The 20,350-nt window shown below is 54.8% G+C and overlaps 1 protein-coding gene across 1 annotated transcript in view; it reads left to right on the top strand.

The window, feature by feature from the left end:
* The window catches only part of KL (klotho), a 31,315-nt gene extending 23,707 nt beyond the window's left edge, over window positions 1-7,608 (top strand). The window contains exons 3-5 of the mRNA XM_028526747.2: window positions 739-1,007; window positions 5,644-6,745; window positions 7,271-7,608. Of these exons, the coding sequence (XP_028382548.1) occupies window positions 739-1,007; window positions 5,644-6,745; window positions 7,271-7,608 (1,709 nt within the window). The remainder of the gene's footprint in view (window positions 1-738; window positions 1,008-5,643; window positions 6,746-7,270) is intronic.
* Window positions 7,609-20,350: the final 12,742 nt, after the last annotated feature.

Raw genomic sequence — 20,350 nt, 5'->3', positions numbered from 1 at the left:
CAGGCATGTACCCTGACTGGGAATCGAACCTGTGACACTTTGGCTCGCAGCCCGCGCTCAATCCACTGAGCTATGCAAAGCACACGTTAACTTACTGTTTTTGATCATAACGTACAAATTGCTTTTGGCTATAAGAGGAATGAATTCCTGTCACGCCGTTGTCATTTGGGGACTTGAGGAACTTAAATTAACTTTTAAACTCATCTTATAAATGAGAAGCTAGATTATAATGTGTGAAATTACTTGACTTTCAGGATGACTGCTCTAGGTGTTTAGATTACATTAAGCATTAAGGAAACCCCAGGGAGCTGGCTCTCCTTACGTGTTTTGGGTTCTTACAATATGTATAGAATGAGGCACTTAAAAAAAAAAAGAGAATATCGACATCCGGAGAAAGTAGTCAGGACTTCATGCTTTCAAAGACTCCCTTCGTTTATTACATCAGACGGGGCGTTAGGTGCCGGGATAGAAAGGGGAGCACACCTGGCCAGGCCCAAAGGCCAGCCCCTGGGAGTGGGGAAATCCAGATAAAGACACCGTGGAGACGAGGCTGTTTGTGCAGAGCGTATCTGTGGAGTTATCCCGGTTGGGCTGGGGCCTTTGCAGGCCCTCGGTTCACCAAACAGTAAGCGCCCTGCGGAGCGTATTCCCTCACACAGGAAGGTCTCCGGGGCTCGTCCCTGGCGGGCGAGCGTCCAGCCAAGGGTCGCTTGCCGCTGTCCTCTCTTCCCTCCGCAGCCATCAGGCTGGATGGGGTGGACGTCATCGGCTACACGGCGTGGTCGCTCCTGGATGGCTTCGAGTGGCACCGGGGCTACGGCATCCGGCGTGGGCTCTTCTACGTGGACTTCCTGAGCCAGGACAAGAAGCTGCTGCCGAAGTCCTCAGCCTTGTTCTACCGCCAGCTGATCGAGAGGAACGGCTTCCCCCCTTCGCCCGAAAACCAGCCCCTGGAGGGGACCTTCCCCTGCGACTTCGCCTGGGGAATTGCGGACAGCTACATTCAAGTAAGTCAGCTGACAGGACCATGAGCGGTGTCACCGCGCCCTCTCGCTCGTAAGTAGACCCTCCTTCTGGGGGGGGGGGGGTCGGGTGGTCCTGGCCCCTCGCCCGCCCTCCTCCGACCGCACGCGGTGCCCGAAGGGCATCCTTCGGAGCGCTGCTGCGTCCTTCTCTCCGAAACTCTTCCTAGCTCCTCCCCCTTGCCCTTCAGATCGGCCCCCAAAGGGGAACAGAACATGTATTAATATTTAAGATCTGATAAGATATACTTTTTTTTTTTAACACGGTGGTTTTCAAAACTTGCAGAGCGGTTGAGCTCCATAACCGTGACGTAGTGCAGAGCCCCGCCTTGTCTGAGATCTCAGTGGGGCGGCTGGGCCCGAGGTGGCGGTGGCGCACTGGGCCGAGCCCCTCCTCCTGAGACCTCGCTGGGGGTCCCCAGTCTTGCCGAAGGACGCATGTAGCGGAGGAAAACCCTCGTCGGAACTCGTCTGGAGCCCGCCCCCTGCCCCCCGCCGTCCCTGAGATGGGGGAGGGGAAGCGCTTCACAACGGTCAGCTGATGTATCTACTGAGCACCTTCTCTGCAGTTGGTTCTCGGTGTTATGTTAATTTAACGATTTAACTTAAGAAATTCAAACTGTAATCTTCTTCAATTTAAAAAATAATGTGTGTTCTAGAATTTGATCGAATAGTAAGCACTTGCGGGACAGCCAGCCAGCGTGTGCCCAGCCCTGTGCTGGTGGCTGGGGGTGCTCGCTTGTGGGGGGCGGTGTGCGAGGAGGCGAGTGAGCCTGACCCCTGCTCTGTAAGGAGGCTGGAGAGGACACGATGGCCACACACACGGGATCGCACAGGGAACCGAGCACGTGGGAAGCGAGCGGGGCGGGGCGGTGCTGCTGCCCCGCAGAGCGTGGGAACGGAGCGCGCTCACTATGGGCGCATGGGCAGGGGGGCGTGGCGCGTCCTGTCAGGCGCTTCTAGCCAACTCACTGGTTCTGCAGGGGAGGAAAAACAACGTCCCCTCCCCCTGTCTGAGTTCTCAGCTGAGACCCCGGTAATGAAAGACAGGTTCACGGGAGAAAAACACACCCAAGTTGGTTAACACGTGCACCTCAGGCATGTGTGGGGAATACTGAGGGAGAAAGGGGCAACCCCCAGAGTGGCTTAGAGTCCAGGCCTAAACGCCGTGTTGAGAAATGGCTTTCAGGAAACATGAATGGGCCCTTGTAAGAACAGGTGTGAACGATGGCAGTTTGGGGCCAAGTTCATGTGGGTGTGGAGTCGACCCCTCGTCTCCTGTTCTGTGACAAGGGCCAGTCTCCCCTGGCTGCTGGACTCGGGAGGGGGTGCATGTTCAGGCAGCTAAGGAGAGTGCAGGGAAGGCCCCCCACCCCATCCCCCGCATCCACCGTGAGCACCTGCAGCCCAGCACGCCAACACCCCGGAGGCGCCCGTTCTGGCTGGCTGTCCTGGGGTCCTTCAGCTCAGAAGTATTTGGAAGAATGTTTGGGTCTGAGGAGAGGCCTTCTAGTTGACATGGGTTGCTTGTTTCTTGTAAACATCAAGTTGCCATCTTTCAGTTCAAGGGCAGCACGTCAACACCGTGCCTACCGTGTGTTTTGTGGGTCTGCGCTACCCTTGTGTCTCTTTCAGACCCCCAGTTAGCTTTAGGGGCGGTCTCAGAGGTGAAGCCCTTCCCTGCAGGTGAGTAAGGATGTCCGAGGCCACCCCCAGTCCTGGCTGCTCTGCCCGCTCAGTGGGGGTCTCCAGCATCCCCCCACGCCCTCCCTCAGCCCCCTGCTCTCCGAGGTCTCCCTGTCCAAGTTGCTGTCCTGCGAGGGGGGTGCCCAGTGGGGCCCTAGTGCCCCCTTGCCGTCGAGGGTGCAGGCTCCTCCCCGATCTCCAATGGTCGCCTGAGCCTGGGCAGCCACCCCCATTCCGCCCTTTGTGGAGAGCCGTCCCCGCCAGCATCTCTGTGCAGACAGCGGCGTGAGCTCAGAGAGGTGGGAGGGAGCCCCTGTTCCCTCTGCTCGGCCCCCACCCAAGGGCAGAAAGGTTTGCCTCAGAGACAGGTAATGAGTGAGGAAGTCTTAAGAATGTATCCTATTTCCTCAGAAGAGAAGAGGCACGGTGGTCAGATGCAGCAAGAATGGCAGTGAGGCGGGGGCGGGGGAATTGGGGTGAGAACCCCATTTCCTACCCCTTAGAAGCACTGGTTCTAGAATTTGATCCAAAGTCAGGCTGCACCCCCATTTACGTCATCAGCTCCTCCACCCAGCGGGGCCCCAGGGCTCTCCCGTGCAGAGCCAGCCAAGCACAGGGTCAGGCAGGTTCTCTCTCCGCCTCTCGGCGGACTTGAACTCCTCCCGGAGATCTGTAGCGGGAGGAGGCTGCCCCTGCAGTTCTGTTTTCTCTGCTTTGCACCGCCAGCTCTGCGTTCCCCCGGCAACGCCCTCCCCCGCCGGCTTCCTGGCGGACACAGTGGGAACAGGGTTTCTGGGGGGGCAGTCTCTAGGAGTGTGGGCGAACGATTTAATTTACAGGCTGCAGTGTGTGCTTCTAGAATATTGCATCGAAGTCCTGAGAAGTGACTTTTAAACCATGGAAAGGTGCCTTTTCCCTCCGGCCTAGCATTTCAAAATCCTCGTATAAATGAGGCACGCATTTCACTTGAAAAACTGTAGAAATCAAGCCCCTGAGGCACACCACCTGTCTGATGCCTGACCTCAGGCGTCTCCTTGAGGACTGTCACGGTGAGGGACCCATTCCCCAGCTCACAGTGTCTGTCCCCAGCTACTCACTCTGACCGTGAACTTGGTGCAGAGCCTGCTGCCTGCGGGGGCCGGGGCTTTTCCAGCACCGGTCACGACGTGAGGAGCGAGGCTCTTCCATAAGATGCTCAATACATGCTTCACGCCCACTCCTTCTGACGGGTTCAGCCTTATTAGCTCATTTTTCTTTATTAAGAAATACGTCGACTAACTAATGGAGTTGAGATCGAATTTTGCCTAAAGTCTATCGTTTCTCAATGTCCTGTATTTTCAAGAAATAGATCCTCCCCACAAAATGTATACTTTAGTCTCTCCTGTTTGTTTCCAAACAGACTGAATAAAAGCTGGTGTGTTGGGGACAATTGTGGTAGAAAAGGTACGAATTTAGCCAACTCAGGGTTCCGTAAAAATAATCCAAGAATTCCTTCAAGCCGTGCGCACTTTCCCTTCAGAAGAGCGTGCGAGAGTCTTTTCTCCTGCAGAGCAGAGCAGGCGTGGTGCGCGGTGCATTGCGGGGAGAAGGTAGCTTCTGGCAGCACCCCCGTAACACTGGGGAGACGCACTCCTGGGCGAGCCGCAAGGGGCCCTCCTCCCGAGAAAGCAACTACCCCCCGACACGCTGATTTTCATTAAGACGTTCCTTCACGAACCCAGCACCAGCTCCTGCCGAGAGGCACACGGCAGCCCGTTGGCAGAGGGCCCCAGGAAACCCCCAGGACACCAGTCCTAGAGGTCCCAAGTTGGGGCTCGTCTGACCTTGGCTTTTGTCCAGAGGGTCACCCCATGTAACCCTAAGGAGACCCCGGGGTGCGGGGGCAGCGGGCTGGGGTGCAGTTTCAGCCTGCACCCCCTCGCGGTGGGCATGTGGAGGGGGCATGCTGTCACTCTGAGTTTATAATTCGTCCACTCTCCCGAACGCTTAGTTTCACTTTGGAGGTTTCAGTGTCAGATGTTGACCGTCACAGAAAAACAATTAGGAAAAAAAAATGAGCCCTGGCTGGTGTGGCTCAGTGGACTGAGTGCTGGCCTGCAAACCAAAGGGTCCCTGGTTCCATTCCCAGTCAGGGCACATGCCTGGGTTGTGGGCTGGGTCCCCAGTAGGGGGTGTGCAAGAGGCAACCACACATTGATGTTTCTCTCCCTCTCTTTCTCCTTCCCTTCCCCTCTCTGTAAAAATAAATAAATGAAACCTCTAAAAAAATTTTTAACTATGTTAAAAAACCCCATTATGGGTGGATGACAGTTCCATTTCCTATGTCCACCCTCTTCATCACCTCCCACTGTCAGATAGAATTCGCTCAGTTCAGTCACCAGCCGCAAAGCTAACAGAAGGCTACGCTCTGCTCATTCAGTGTCTCCGCTCCTGAGAGCAATGCCCAGCACAGAGCGTGATTTTTGAGAAGCACGGTTTAATTTCAAAGGCCACGTCGTTTTTTGACTCTCACTCACTCAGGCATTAACCTTTGTCTTTGCCATTTAAAAAATAATTTCGAAGGCTCATCGCGTCAGTCATTTCGTGTATCGAAAGAAAAACGCCCCCAAATCCTCTGCTGCTTCCCGCGGACCAGCGATGTGTGAGAGCATCGCGGCTGATGTCTGCCATCCGAAGCGAGGGCAGAATTCGGGTTTTTAAAGCAGTGTGGAAGTCACAAAGAGATCTGTGATTTTAGGCGTGAGACAATGTGCATTAACACAGTGGCTGCTTTCTTGCTCAGGAGCTCGTTGTTACTGAAAAATCGTTCCGGCGTTCTGCCAGGAGGGGTGCTGCGTTGGCTCGCGCTGCCGGCTAGTTTCGCTGGAGGAACGGCACGGACGTCCCCTTCCCCGCCGTGCAGGTGAGCCACATGTATGCTCCTCTGTCCCCGCAGGTGGACACGGCTCTGTCCCAGTTCACGGACCCGCACGTCTACCTGTGGGACGTGCACCGCAGCAAGGGGCTCCTGAAGGTGGACGGCCTCGTGGCCAGGAGGAGGCCGCCCTCCTGCGCGGACTTCGCGGCCATCCACGCCCAGGTGGCCCTCCTGCAGGACACGCACGCCACGCACTTCCACTTCTCGCTGGACTGGGCCCTGGTCCTGCCGCGGGGCGACCGGTCGCAGGTGAACCTCACCGCCCTGCACTTCTACCGCTGCCTGGCCAGCGAGCTGGTGCGCGCCAACGTCACGCCCGCGGTGGCCCTGTGGCGCCCGGCTGCACCGCACCAAGGCCTGCCCGAGCCGCTGGCCCGGCAGGGCGCCTGGGAGAACCCCCGCACAGCCCTGGCCTTCGCCGACTACGCCCGCCTGTGCTTCCAGGAGCTGGGCCCGCACGTCAAGTTCTGGATCACGATGCACGAGCCGCCCACGCGCAACCTGACCTACAGCGCCGGGCACAACCTGCTGAAGGCCCACGCGCTGGCCTGGCGCGCCTACGACGGGCACTTCCGGCGCTCCCAGAACGGGAAAGTGTCCCTGGCCCTGCAGGCCGACTGGATCGAGCCGGCCTGCCCCTCCTCCCCGAGGGACCAGGAGGGGGCGGAGCGGGTGCTGGAGTTCGACATCGGCTGGCTGGCCGAGCCCGTGTTCGGCTCCGGGGACTATCCGCGGGTGATGCGGGACTGGCTGAACCAGAGGAACAACTTCCTCCTGCCTTACTTCACCGAGGACGAGAGGCGGCTCGTCCAGGGCTCCTTCGACTTCCTGGCCGTGAGCCACTACACCACCATCCTCGTGGACTGGGAGGAGGAGGAGCCGAGCAAGTACAACGGCTACCTGGAGGTGCAGGAGATGACGGACATCACGTGGCTCAACTCGCCCGGCCAGGTGGCCGTGGTGCCCTGGGGCTTGCGCAAAGTCCTGGGCTGGCTGAAGTCCAAGTACGGGGACCTGCCCACCTACGTCATCTCCAACGGTGTGGACGACGACCTGCAGGCGGGCCAGGACCGGCTGAGGGTGTACTACCTGCAGAGCTACGTCAACGAAGCTCTGAAAGGTAGGGCCCCCGAAAACTGTCTCTGGAAAGGTGATGTTGCCCAGGGCGTCACACCTGCTAGGAACTCTGAAACACACACACACACGCAGTCACACACAGACAGCCGCCTTCAGAGCGAAGTGCTGTCCGAGTTTGCCAGACTGAAAACGCCCTGCGGAGAGTTGGGGTTTCCCCCGAGATAAAGGGGTGCAGCTACATGCCGCAGCCCTGAACATCTGGCCACCTGCTCTGGGCCTCAGAGGTGTGGACTGCCCTGCCCTCTGCCCTCCCCCCACCCCCCCTCCCCCGCCCACAGCGGTCCCACCTGCTCCTTGGGCACGAAGACACACCCAAGTCCCTCGTGGTAGGGCGCATTCTGTAAAACCCACCGTGTTCCGTGTCGCTCCACATTAGTCTCCCCAGAAAAGAACCTGAAGTGTTATGAAAGGGCAGTAACACTCCCCGGACACCCCAGGGACAGGGACGCCTCGAGTGCTGTGTGCAAAGCGTGTCCCTAACCCCTCCTCTGCCCTCCGGTCCCCGCAGCCTACGCCCTGGACGGCGTCCACCTCCGTGGCTACTTCGCCTACGCGCTCAGCGACCGCACGGCGCCCAGGTTTGGCCTCTACCGCTACGCGGCGGGTCAGTTCGAGCCCAAGCCCTCGGTGCAGCGCTACAGGGAGATCATCGACGGCAACGGCTTCCCGGGCCCCGAGCCGCCGGGCCGACTCTGCCCGCGGGAGCTGGCACTGTGCACCGACTGCAGCTTCTTCCACACCCGGAAGGGCTTGCTGGCCTTCATCGCGTTCCTGCTCTTCGCTGTCGTCGTTTCGCTCTCGCTCGTCTTGTACTACTCCAAGAAGGGCGGGAGGAGTTACAAATAGGCCCGGGCGTTGTAAAGGCGGGAGGAGTTACAAATAGGCCCGGGCGTTGTAAAGGCAGGAGGAGTTACAAATAGTGCCGCACGTCGTCCTGTGTATTTATTTCGAAATAATCGTGCACACACGTGAGCTGTTCGCCATTTGCCCCTGCCGGCGTTGTGACGCTGTAGCTTTCACACATCTGATTTCCACGGAAACTTTCTGCGGCGTGGGACGGAGGTTTTGAAGTACGCGTAGGTGGTTGTAAAATCTTGGATACTGTGAATTGTGCCTGGGGTATTATGGGGGGGGGTGCGGGGGGGAGTGGTCAAAAACCAAAGGGCCGTCAGTTCTACGTGCGACACCTTGTGTAACAAAAGCCTGAGAAACGGGAACCATCCTGTAACATTGTTACAGAAATTTAATGACAAGGTTAGGATATTTGTATCTGTGCCCATTCCTAAATAACGTATTCTACTTAAAGTCATCACTGCAAGGGTTGGAAATCAACGTTAAGACCCAAGCAACCAAAGTTAAGTCCCAAGCAACCGTCTCCCAGCCTCCACGAGAGGCCCAGTGGTCTCCGTCCAACCGAGTGTCCCTTGCAAAGGAAGGTGACAGAAGACAGCAGAGATGACCGGGGGTGGGGGGTGGGGAGGGGGGCCCTAGGTGGGAGCAGTCCTTCCAAACGCAGCGAATTTCTGCCCGATGCTGCTGGCGTGCGTTAATCTGCATCTGGTTCACGACCTGCCTGGCGGAGCGAATGGTAGGACCTGCTAATTGTAGGTGACTCTCCAGGCCCCCCCTGAACCCCTGAGTCCTTGGGGGCTTGCGGGGCCTGTGGAGGGCCGGCCTGCTCACGGGGGACTTCGCACAACTTTGCACACATGGCTCAGGAGTTGCTGGCGCTCCAGGAAGCACACACGGGTGCCGACCGAACGCGCCGTACTGCCGGGCTCCGGGCTCCGGGAGGAGGGAAGGCGTGGCAAGCGCATCTTCTGAGCAACGGGACGACTGGCTTGGCTATAAACCCTGTCCTTGCAGAAAGGGCCTCGGAAGGAATGGGGCGCCCTTCCGGAGAGAGTCAGAATACAGTCCTGACTCACCCTGTGACGAAGGACATCACCTTCTGCTCGTTAGCGTGCGCCGTCATTCCTGCGAGCCGAGCTTTAAAACCGCTCCCGGGGTTCCGGAGCCCTCGGCCTGCTCGCACGGGAAAGTTCGTGCCGGCGAACGCTGAGTCCCAGCTTCCATTGTTGCTGCTGCTGCTGCTGCTGCTACGGCAGAACCAGCTCCCAACTAGTGACACTTTGAATTTTTATGCCAAAACAGGCTGCCGATGTCCTGATGCCCCTCATGCCCTGACCTAAGTCTTGCGGACACTCAGACAGGGAAATCCGTGGCACCGGGGCGGTGGGTGATCTCGGCGTTTGTTTCTTAGATAAACCAGCCTCGTGTCGAGTCAGATGAAGCAACGCGGTGCCAGGTGTAACTACTCCTGCTGACGGTGTTACCAAGGCTAAGAAGTGCTGTACTGCATTGCGCATCACCTTTAGAGGCGGTCTGATTTTTTTCCCCCATGAGAGATAAGCTTTTAGAAACTGAACTTATCGAAATCGGAAACTAGAGAATCATATAGTTTATTTTATGTATATATTTTTCTGATTATAAGAGTAATATATATTCATTGTAAAAAGTTTTCAAACACAGACGCTGTATGTAAAAAAAAAATTAACCTGTGATTTCACCACCTTGAAGCAGCCCCTATTACCATAGGCTATGTGTTTTATTTTACACGATTGGAGTCAGATCGTGTTGTAAATGGTGACGTGTCTTTGTTAACTTTTATTGTGTGCATCTCCTTTGTCATTTATCTTCAAAAGCATACTATTTTTAATAGTCATAGAGTAATCCCACTATCTGAATTCGTCACAACTTACTTAACCTCCACCGTTCCTGTGTGTTGGACTAGTTTCTCATTGTTAATTACTGTTCAACGAGTGTTACTTTAAAATGATTTTCTCGCTACAGCAATTCCTTTGAGTGTCTGGAGAAGCGGTTCGTCCCTTGATAAAGAGTTACAATCAATCTGCCTACGACCACGTTGCCTTTTTCTGTAACCATGTGACGTGTTGCTGGGTGAACGTACCGAAACAGTGTTCTGAGTTGTCTGAACCACACAGACCAGAGCGGGGAAGAGACAGACCTGCCGGCAGGAGGGAGCCACCTGCCGGGCCGTCCGGCTGGGGAGGGGCCCTGGCCGGTCTGTGCAGTGGAGCCGGAGCCCAGGGATCGGCTGAGGGGTCATTTCAGACTCCCAGGGAGCAAACTAGGGGGAGGGCCAGGAGGGACAGAGCAGACGCCCAAGTGTGGAGGAGAAACGGCTCTCCAAGGTCATGTTGCTGAGTTACAGGGAGAGCAGCGTGCTAACTCGGAGTCCCTGTGAACCCCAAGGGGAGTTTGGGGGCTCCCCGCCAGCCTGGAGGAGACAGGGCCCTCTGGGATCCGTCCCAAAATGTTCAGCTCATCGGTGAGCGGCTTCTCAGAGCACCGCCCCTCCCACTGAGGGTCTGCTCTCAGGGACGCTGGGCTGTCCCCACGTCGCAGGTGGGGCGGCAGAGGCAGGTTTGAGGTTGTGAGTGAGTGAGGTTCTTCCGAGTCCGTAAAGCTTGTGATGCCCAGAGCCTGCATGTCTCTTCCCATACAAACAGCTGTAAACCTGCCTTTGCCCACCACCCCATGCATGTATACACAAATTACACACACACACACACACACACACACACACACAAATACAGAGACCATCCCCCCAGAACTCCAACCTCTCTTGGCAGTCGGGGGCCGTCTCTACAGGGGCACTGAGCGGGAGCTGTGGTTCGTTTTACCTGGGGCTCATTGGCCTGGTATTCAGATTCATGAAGGACAGTTTTCATTCCTCTTTTTTTTTTTTTGTCTTCCACAGACAGTATGAGAATCTACTAATGCCTTGGAAGCGTTCCTTTATATTACTTGTAACAGCATTCTCCGACGGAGATACAATGCAAGCCGCATATTTTATGTTTTCCAGTAGTCCCATCAAGGAAATAAAAAAGCACAGAAGAAATGCAGTTTAGACTGCCCTGTACTTTTCCTGCATATCCAAAATATTATCATTTCAACAGGCAGTCAGTGTACACATGATGAACATTTTCACACCCTCTCCTTTGGTGCTGAGCCTTAGACACCCGAGGCGTGCTTGGCAAGTGCGGACGCTGGAGCTCCACATGGGTCGGCGGCACGGGGGCGGGGGGGGTGGCGGTGCACACAGGCCTTCGGCAAGCACAGCCCGACTCCGCCGAGTCAGCAGCATGACTAACGTATCCCGTGTGTTCAACAGCTTAGAACACTGAACTTCTTTCATGTGTCTTCTAAGCACCCTGGCTGGGGCAGCCCGTGGATCGAGCACCTGCCTGTGAACCGAAAGGTCACCAGTTCGATTCCCAGTCGGGGCACAGGCCTGGGTTGTGGGCCAGGCCCCAAGTTGGGGGAGTGCAAGAGGCAACCGATTGATGTTTCTCTCCCTCTCTTTCTCCTTCCCTTCCCTTCCCTTCTCTCTAAAAATAAATAAATATAAAATCTTTAAAAATAAAAGAATCTTCTAAACTCTATAGTCCATAGAAACCATTGGTGTGCAAGTTTACAACGAAGCTTCACTGGTGACTAAAACAAATATTTCAAAGACGTACACGTGGACAGAAGCATTTTGCAATCCTGATTGCAGGATTAAACTGCTTTTCTTCTTTACGCAGTGTGTAATCCTGTCTTTTCTCTAATTCACATCGCCCCTTTCCAAGTGGCTAGAGCAGCTGTATTGTTCTGCAGCCTCTCGGCTCCAGGTTTGCTATGAACGGCGCTGCTCCAGAGTGCCTGCCCGGGAGGGGAAACGTTAGCTCAGGTGCCACGGACCGGCCTGGGCAGGGGGCCTTGGGTCCCGAGGGGAAACGGGGCCCTGTCCTCGCCGTCTGGTTGGTTGCTGTAGTTACCCCGTGTCTGGTAGTACACAGCCTTCTGGAGCGCTGATTAGCGGGACAGAAGCAGGAGCGCGTGGCGGGGTAAGTCGGCGAGCAGAGCCAGCTCACTGAACTCACCCGTGTCCGGAGACGGGCTCACGGGGACCAGTGGCCACGCACAGGAAGGAACTGCCGTGTGGGAGGCACCACACGCCTCCACTCCACGGGCTCGGAGGCGGGCTGGTGCGCTTGTGGGGGACAACCTTCAAGGACCTGTCTTTTTTTTTTAGGTGGCAAGGCTGTAGAACTGCTGTCCTAAGTCGTCACCTCTAGCCTGATCACCGAGAAAACTGTGATTTTTTCCTCCATCACAGACCGTGTCCCTGTCTTCGTTTGGGAGGCTGGTCGTCGGGCTCCGTGCTGCGTCTGCAAGTGTGAACGGGAAACGCATTGTCTGGAAGGGACAGACGGAACCCCTTCACATCACCTCTACATGCTTACAATTCCTTAGAACACGTAGCTTTTTGCTCAGACCATTATGTTTCTCCATTTTAAAAAATCCTTACCCAGGGATTTATGTTTATTGATTGGAGAGAGAGAGGGAGGGAGAGAGAAGGGAGGGACCCAGGACCGAACCCACAACCTTTGGGGTGCAGGACGACACCCCAACCACCTGAGCCACCCGTCCAGGGCATAGTTGTTTTTGTTTGTTTGTTTCACTTTTATAACCATTAAATATTGTCAGAGTTTTGTTTGTTGCAGTGCATTTTCTGGAATATTTTTGTCTCTGACACTTGTGGTAAATACCCATCGTCTGAAATCAAGCAGAAACAGGTGAAGAAACCCACCCCCCACCAGGACCCCTAAGTGAGGAGTGGACACGCCACTAGTGGCTGTGACAGAACGCCTCAAATACAGCGCGCTCACGCCGGAAAAGACGTGGCAACTGACGTGCCAGCCCCATTTCTTGACCCAGTAGGTTAGAGATGGAAATAGTTCGTCCTGCGTCCTGATCGAGTCAGAAGAGCACGGGGTGCGAGTCAGCAAGACCCGCTGCACTGGAAGGGTCACCGAGCGTCCATCTCCTCACCCTGGGGCCAGGCAGAACGCCCGTCACAGCGCAGCGCGGAACGTAGTCAACAACTAAAACACCTGCCCCAGGTGTTGTTTTCCCGGGCGAGTCCCACCTGTTCTAACAGGCGTGTGCTGTGTTGGTGGTGGTAACCAGATAGCTGGAGTTCAGTGACAAGGAAACAAGGACTGCGGCAGACGGTCTGCGTCACCCCGAGCCTTCCGCTATTTTCCTCGTGACTTTAAACACGCATCTTCCTAGAGCGCCCTTGGGGACACTAGACTGAAAAAGGAAGTCAGTTGTCACTGTCACTTCATGACGCTAGCTGGTTCTCTTGGACCCGAATCCCACACACGGTGGGTCGCTGGAGCCCCGAGCTGATTCGGCAGGGGACGTGTCTGTGTCAGCCGCGTCTGTCTCTGCTGGGCCATCTGCTCCTCTGAAAACATCCGATGACACCGATGAAACGCAAGTTTGTGTATTTGTTGTTCAGTCGGTAAATGTTTGAAGGCCCATTAACTAAGTTTTTATTTATTTATTTTTAAAGATTTTGCTTATTTTATTTTTTAGACAGAGGGAGACAGAGAGGGAGAGAAACATCAATGTGTGGTTGCCTCTTGTGCGCCCCCTACTGGGGACCTAGCCCACAACTCAGGCCTGTGCCCTGACTGGGACTCGAACTGGCGACCCCTTGGTTCTCAGGCCGATGCTCAATCCACTGAGCTACACCAGCCAGGGCCCGTTAACTAACTTTTTATGTGATTCAAAATCTCCGGTAGAGTTTTGGCTTTGGGTTATAATCTTTCAATATGCTTATTTTATGGCAACGCTAATCAATTTTAAATGATCTTATTTTCTATAAATTACTTGCAGCTGAAACACGGCCACTTAATGACTGCTAGGGTAGCCTGACGATTCTTCTTTTCTGACTCTCGATCGATCCACCTGTAAAGTTCGCTCTCCTTTCGCTCCTGTGGCAGCTGCTGTCTAATTCCGGCTTCTGAGCCCAGCGGGCACGTCAGCCCGTTTTGCTCTCCAGCTGCAGGCGAATCAAAGCTTCGGCGAATGTGGTTCCCAGTTACTCGACGGCAAGTTCTATGGGCTTCGAGGCCGTGCTGTCTCACGTAGGACATGAGGCCGTGTAGCCGTTCTTTTCCTCTTTCCGGATGGGGATCGGGAGGCTCTGAAAGCAGCCCAGCGGCTTCACAGCGTACCAGTCCCATCGCCAGGGGCGGGAGTGGGCAGTCACGGAACTGGGAGATAACTGGAGGCAGATTGACAGGTCGGGTGAAAATACTCCACGTGTAAAAGACTAAGATGAAACACGAACAAGATTTTATCCCAAATCAGTACATTCGGAACCGTCCTTATTTTATCTGCACCCCTCGAGGACCTAACGACGCACCCCAACCAGCCCAGTGGCCTTCCAGTCCATCACACTGACAGCGCTCAAACCACGAGAGTCTGGCCTGTGGGAGCAGGGCTGCTGGGGCCCCCTGGACGGGCAGCAGCCAGAAAGGACAGGCAGGGCTTGCGGAGCTGGGCCCCTGGGTCTGGGGGTCCTGGGGTGCGCTTGGCCGATGCAGGTGGCCCGGCCTTCCTCACAGCCCCCCTCTCTGAAGCGTCCCTGGGGGGAGGGCGGCAGCACCCGCTGTGGCCAGAGGCTCTCCTGAGTGACACCGCCAGAGCGTCCGCTGAGACACTGAGGGTGACGGGGAAGACGAGGGCCCAGGCAGGTCCAGCGGATGCAGGACGGTGGGCGGGAGGGAAGGTCGGGGGCCCTGAGCCAGAACCAAGAACAGCAGGGCTCCAGAGCTTGCGCGGCGGGGGGGGGGGGGGGGGGGGGGGGGTTGGAGCCAGTGCTTTCGGAGTGCAGCCGGGGGGCCAGGCGGAGGGCGCAGCGGTGACCCTCGCTGCTGGGGCGGGGGGGCGGTGCTTCCAGGGTGTCGGGCCAGGGCGCTGGGAGGGGCGTTTACAGGGGGGCTGGAAAGGCCACAGTGGCCCATGGGAGAAGGGGGAGGAAGCAGAGCCCTTGGGTGGAAACAGATAGAGGCATGAGAGCGCGTTCAGAAAGTGAGGACCTTCCTAAAACGAGGAGGAACGAGAGCAGGTGCGCTGTGCAGCTCCTGAGCCCGGGCAGGTGCTGGGAGGAGCCAGCCCCAAGCCCCACTGGGCCTCCTCATCCTCCCTTCTCTTCTCAGATGCACCCCACACCCTGGAGCCACACCTGCGAGCCTTGGTGCTCCAGCCTGTAAAGGGCGGTGTGTCAGACCGGCAGGTTCCAACCTCGGTTTCACATCAGAGTCACGTGGGAGCTCTTCCCGCTTTTCAGACCAGTTAAGTCAGAGGTCTGGGGGTGACTTCCAGGCACGGGTGCTCTGTACAGCTCCCAGGTGACCAATCACAAGACGGGGCCAAAGGAGACCGGGTGATCGATATCAGCGCGTCTCCAGCTGTCCTGTGCCGGACCAGCTGCGGATCTCGGTGCGAAACCGGCTCCGAGTCCGCAGGTCCCCCGGGGCCCGACCGCTTGCATCTCTAACTGCCGGCGTGCCGGGGTGCTGCCCCCTGGGGACCGCACTCGGCGTAGCAGCGGGCGGAGGGCCCTTCCTCTGGGTTTGCCTGAAGGATGGGGACAGTGTGTCCAACGGGGATGCTGAGAGGTGGGGAAGAAGGGCCAGCTGTGTCCAGTTTCCACTGGCTGGTCCCCGAAGCCCGAACAAACCAGCGGGCGCTCACGGGTGGGAAACAGGTGCCAGCGGAAGGCAGTCCTAATCGTACCGTGAAGACGCAATTTCTCATGACAAGTCCTCGCCTTAAATGCATAATCACTCCTTGGAAGAGCACTTCGAGGTCTAGATAACTATACCTTTTAAAGTAAAAATAATTCAAGATGAAGAGTTATGAGTGCCCTGGCCAGTGCGGCTCAGTTGGTTGGAGCGTCAGCCCACAGAGCAGGGGTGTCAAACTCACTCTCACCGGGGGCCACATCAGCCTCGGGGTTGCCCCCAAGGGCTGAGTGTAACTTTAGGACTGTATAAACGTAACTACTCCTTAATAGTTAAGCAAGAGCTCGGTGCTGCCGCTGGCTGGGTAGAAACCAGGTGCCAGGCCGGATAAAATAAGATGGAAGGCCGGATTCAGCCCACGGGCCTTGTGTTTGCCACCTGTGTCCTAGACCAAAGGGTCATGGGCTCGATTCCTGTCAGGGCACAAGCCTGGGTTGTGGGTTTGGTCCCCAGGTGGGGTGAGTATAGGAGGCAACTGATTAATGTTTCTCTCTCTCTCTCTCTTCCCCTCCCCCAACCTTCCTTCTCGTCTCTCTAAAATCAATGAGCAGGTCCTCAGATGATGAGAAAAACAAAGTTACGAGAAAAACAGGACACACTTTCTCCTCTACCTTCTTACCATTTTAGGAGCACAAGGCTGAATCAGGAGCCTCGGGATATAAACTCCCCCTAAGCCCACACACCTTGCAGTGACGTTGGTCTAATACAAAGTGACAGGAACGGTGTCACATTGGTTGTAGCGACATAAGGTCATGGATGTATCCCCTGAAGATACAGACTTCCATGGCGAGGTAGGAGAGTTTGCTGAAGCTTTTTCAATCATTAACAATGTGTCTAAGAACATATACGGAATGAAGAGCAAATGACTCCAGCCTTGAAGGGGGATTGCCGGGTCGGGCAGCTTGAAGTCTGAAAACGTAACAGTTCTGGAGAGAAGTTCTCGGAGCCTGTCGGAGACCAGCCCTTCTCCACCTGGAGGCGTCCGGAGGCCTGGGTTTCATCATCTGCAACTTCTCTATGGCACCTGGTGCGTTCGTCTGTAAAGTAATTACTGACATCACTTCCCAGGGTTAATATTTAGTTTCACCGCGTTCAGGTCATACAGGAAGGTACTTTGTGTCAGAGCATTTCCCAGATCAGGTTGCTATTACCTGGCTCTCCCTCACAGTGAATTCATCCCTACCACCTTCAGAGGACTGGTATAATTTCTTCCTTAAATGTCTGGTCAGCGTCACCAGTAAACCCATAAGGGCCTGGTGCTTTCTGTTCCAGGAGATAGTTGATTACTGATTCTATTTCTTTAGTCGATAACGCACCTATTTAGATTGTCTGTTTCTTTTTGTGTGGATTTTGGCAAATTGTGCCTTTCAAGATATTCTCCAGTTTTATCTAAATGATCAACTTTACGAGCATAGAGTTCACAGTATTCCTTTATTGTCCTTTTCATGTCCTGGAGGTAGGCTAAGATGTCCTTCAAATGCCATTTAGATTCAGTTCCCTTTTCTCATCAGGTGCTTTTACGGGTGCCCCTGGCTCCCCACAATCAGCGGGCATTTGCTCTTACACCTTCCTGCTTGCGCCCTCTGATCAGGTCATCTGCCAGGTCGCTCAGCATTCGAATCACACCTGCTACCGCCCATTGCAACTCACGTGATTGTCTCATCTTCTCCATTACAGTATAATGTGCTCTGACGTAGGGACCTCATTTTCCTTGTAACTCCCCCCAATTGTCTGCTAATTGCTCAATAAACAATATAAATAACTGCTTAATAAAAAGGGGCAGAAACTAGTACTGGGGTTCTTTAAAGAGAGTTCACGGTTTTTCCAATTACAGAGGCTCCGGTGAACTCTTGGTACCTGGAATTTTGGCAGTCGGAGTTCTGTGTAATAATATTTATGATGATAATTGGCGTTCACGGCAATTACCCCAAGGCTGTACAAAATCTTCAACTGCCTTCTTGGGCATTGAAAAGAAGATCATATTAAGATGTTTGTTTCTGGTTCATGGACTCATTATACGTATCATCATGGATTACTCATTTTAAAAGAACTGAAATACACTAAAAAACATTTGGTGATTAGTTCACTCGACAAATAATTAGCACGCACTTAAAATGTGCAAGTTAATAGAGTCATTGAGTGGGAGATTCTACTCTAGTCAATTTGTACATATTAGACATGCCTTGTGCATCCATTGTGCTAGAAAACGGTTGGCTGTCATTGACATACAGTGATATTTAATCATTTTTTTCAATACACAAGGAGTAAAATATGGTTCTGGAAAATAGTATATGTTTCAGTCCAGGGCCGATGCCATCCGGGAAATGTAGGTTCTGACCAGAAGCTTTGAGTCCTGGTTGACCAGCCTGTCTGCCCCCTGGAATCTCGGGGGAGTTTTCCAGACCATGGAGGCCTGGTCCCGTGTGCAGAGACTCTGCCTTACACTGGCCTAGGACGCTGCCGCACCTCTGTCATTGCTCCAGTGCCCCCTGGGGGGCCTGCCAGCCTCTCCCTGGTGGCCCTGGCCCCTGAGGTCCAGCCACACCTCCTCCTCTATCCTGCCGCCCAGAGGGTGCCGTGGTTTTCTGTTGTGGCTACTGAGTTTCCTCGCTGTGCCCTGCTGGGTCCACAGCTCCTCCGTCACCCCTGTAAGCAGCTCTCCATGTGACACTCCCTCTGCTGAAAAGTCCCCAAGTTCCACCGCCCTCCCTCGGGTGCTCACGGGACCTTGACTCGGACACCGGGCAGCGATGGTGGTGAGGCGTGAACTCGGCGCAGCGTGGAGCGTCCCTGAACGGCCCCCCCCCCACCTCGTCCTGGCGGGGAGGGCCGACAGGGCTCGGACAAGTGGAACTGGGGGTGGGAGGGGTGCACGGGGTGGGGGTGGGGGGAGGACACCCGGGGCAGGGTGGGGAGGACATGAGGCGGGTGACGGTTTTCAGGGACCGCCTGGTGGCAGCAGAGACACCGACGTGTGGTCTCCAACACACATGTCCCGGGAGATTTTAGTAAAACAGTCTAACTTGGTCATTTTTTGGATGATTTACCTTCCTCGTAATAGGTCACACATTTTATGAAGTCTGTTAGGGAAGAAATCAATTTTTGGTTTACATGATTCATATCTGTTGGCAGGGGCGTCTGACCTTTCGGCGTCTCTGGGCCGCACTGGAAGAAGAAGAGCTGTCTTTGGCCAACACATTAAATCCGCTGCAACACGTAATCACCAAAATATCTCGTAATGTTTTAAGTAAATTTATAATTTTGTGCTGGGCCACATTCATAGCCATCCCAAGCTGCATGCAGCCCGAGGGCCGAGGGTTGGACACGCCTGAGTAGGTTTGATTAATTGTCCCCGATTCACCTTTTAGTCCATATCACTGAAGGTGAAGGAAGCTAAATGCAAATTTGTGTTAAAATTTGGAATTCTTTTTACCAAACCGGCTGTTGGCTTACGCTTCAAATTCATGACCAGACTTAAGGTAGGTCTCAAAAGCCTCATCCCAGTGAAACAAAGAAATCAGCTTCAGAGACGCCTGCTCATTGTCCTGGGCGTGGAAGAGGACGCGCTCTGTTCTCTGTCACTCACCGGTGTCACGCCCGCGGTGATCTGTCATCTGTGGCCGCGTGGACAGGAGGAGCAACCCCGGCATCCAACGGAAGCCAAGTGCGCTGTCGGCTGTGCGCACGGACTCTCAGGCCTGCTTTCAAGGGCGTTCCAGGCCGATCACGTGCACGCCCACAGCCTTTTCTTCACACTCACACGCGCACTCGCACGCTCACACACTCACTCGCACGCTCACACACGCGCAGCAGCCTTCGCCCAAGTCTGGTTCCGAATGGCCCCCCTGAATTGGATTCCGTCCCTGCTCCCTTACAGGCACCTTCAGGAAACGCCAGTGAGCACCCTCCACATCTCACACACACACAGATTGTGAGTCACAGCTGGCACTTTTGCCTTAGGCACAGCACGGCTGTGAGCTAAGAGAGTGAACCCCGTTAGGTCAATTTGCAGAACAATAATACATGGCCGTAAAGCCCTCCCTTGAAGAGCATGCTGCTATCCCCATTTTACAGATGGGAAAACTGAGGCCCACGGAGACTCGTGGCGGGAGCGTGGAGGTGGAGCTGGGCCTGACCGGGCAGATCACTGTCCGGGCTGATGGGGGCACAGGGCCCGGGCTGAGAAGGGCCCCGAATGGGTTTTGTGTTCTCCTGTGACTACCTTGAAATTCTTAGCACGATTTTATTTCTAACACTGTTTCATGATGATGCTGACAGGCCAGCCTAGCAAGCACGTGGATCAGCGGAGGGACGCCAGGCCACAGCGGCACCAGGGTGGCAGCCCTCTGGCCCAGTGTGGTCGCCCGGACCTCACCAGTGGCCTCAGGGCCGCCCAGGGTCCCTGGGCAGGTGGTGGTGGTGGGGGGAGCCTGGGTCTGGCTGGTGGCAAATAACATTTTATAAATTGACACTTTGAGTTAATTTCAGACTCCCTGGAACCCGTTTGTACAGAGAGCTAAATCCGCTAGCAAAATTCTTTTGTGCCAATCAGGAGTTTTAGATGAAATAAAATGTATTTTTTGGTATAGTTTATCAGAAATTTGTCCCAATATGCCCTCCAAACCCCAACAATGCTGTCACCGCCTATAAAATACTCATAAAAGCTCCAATTACAGTTGTGGATGCAGAAAAATCTGTCTCAAAATTAAAAATGATCACCAATTTGTTTGTAATCTTACATGGGTGAGAATGACCCATATTGCCTTAAATGATGAAAAGTAAAATTGCTGAAAGTACCAGTTTTAATGATGTCACACATTTGCAAGAAAGCAAGCCGAGAGATCACAGGCTGAATCAAGCTGGCCCATTTAATACAGTAGCATCATTTATCACGTTATATACAATCATGACACCAA

The sequence above is a fragment of the Phyllostomus discolor genome, chromosome 11, assembly GCF_004126475.2.
Source record: "Phyllostomus discolor isolate MPI-MPIP mPhyDis1 chromosome 11, mPhyDis1.pri.v3, whole genome shotgun sequence".
Lineage (NCBI taxonomy): Eukaryota > Metazoa > Chordata > Mammalia > Chiroptera > Phyllostomidae > Phyllostomus > Phyllostomus discolor.
This window is presented reverse-complemented; position numbering and strand designations above follow the sequence as displayed.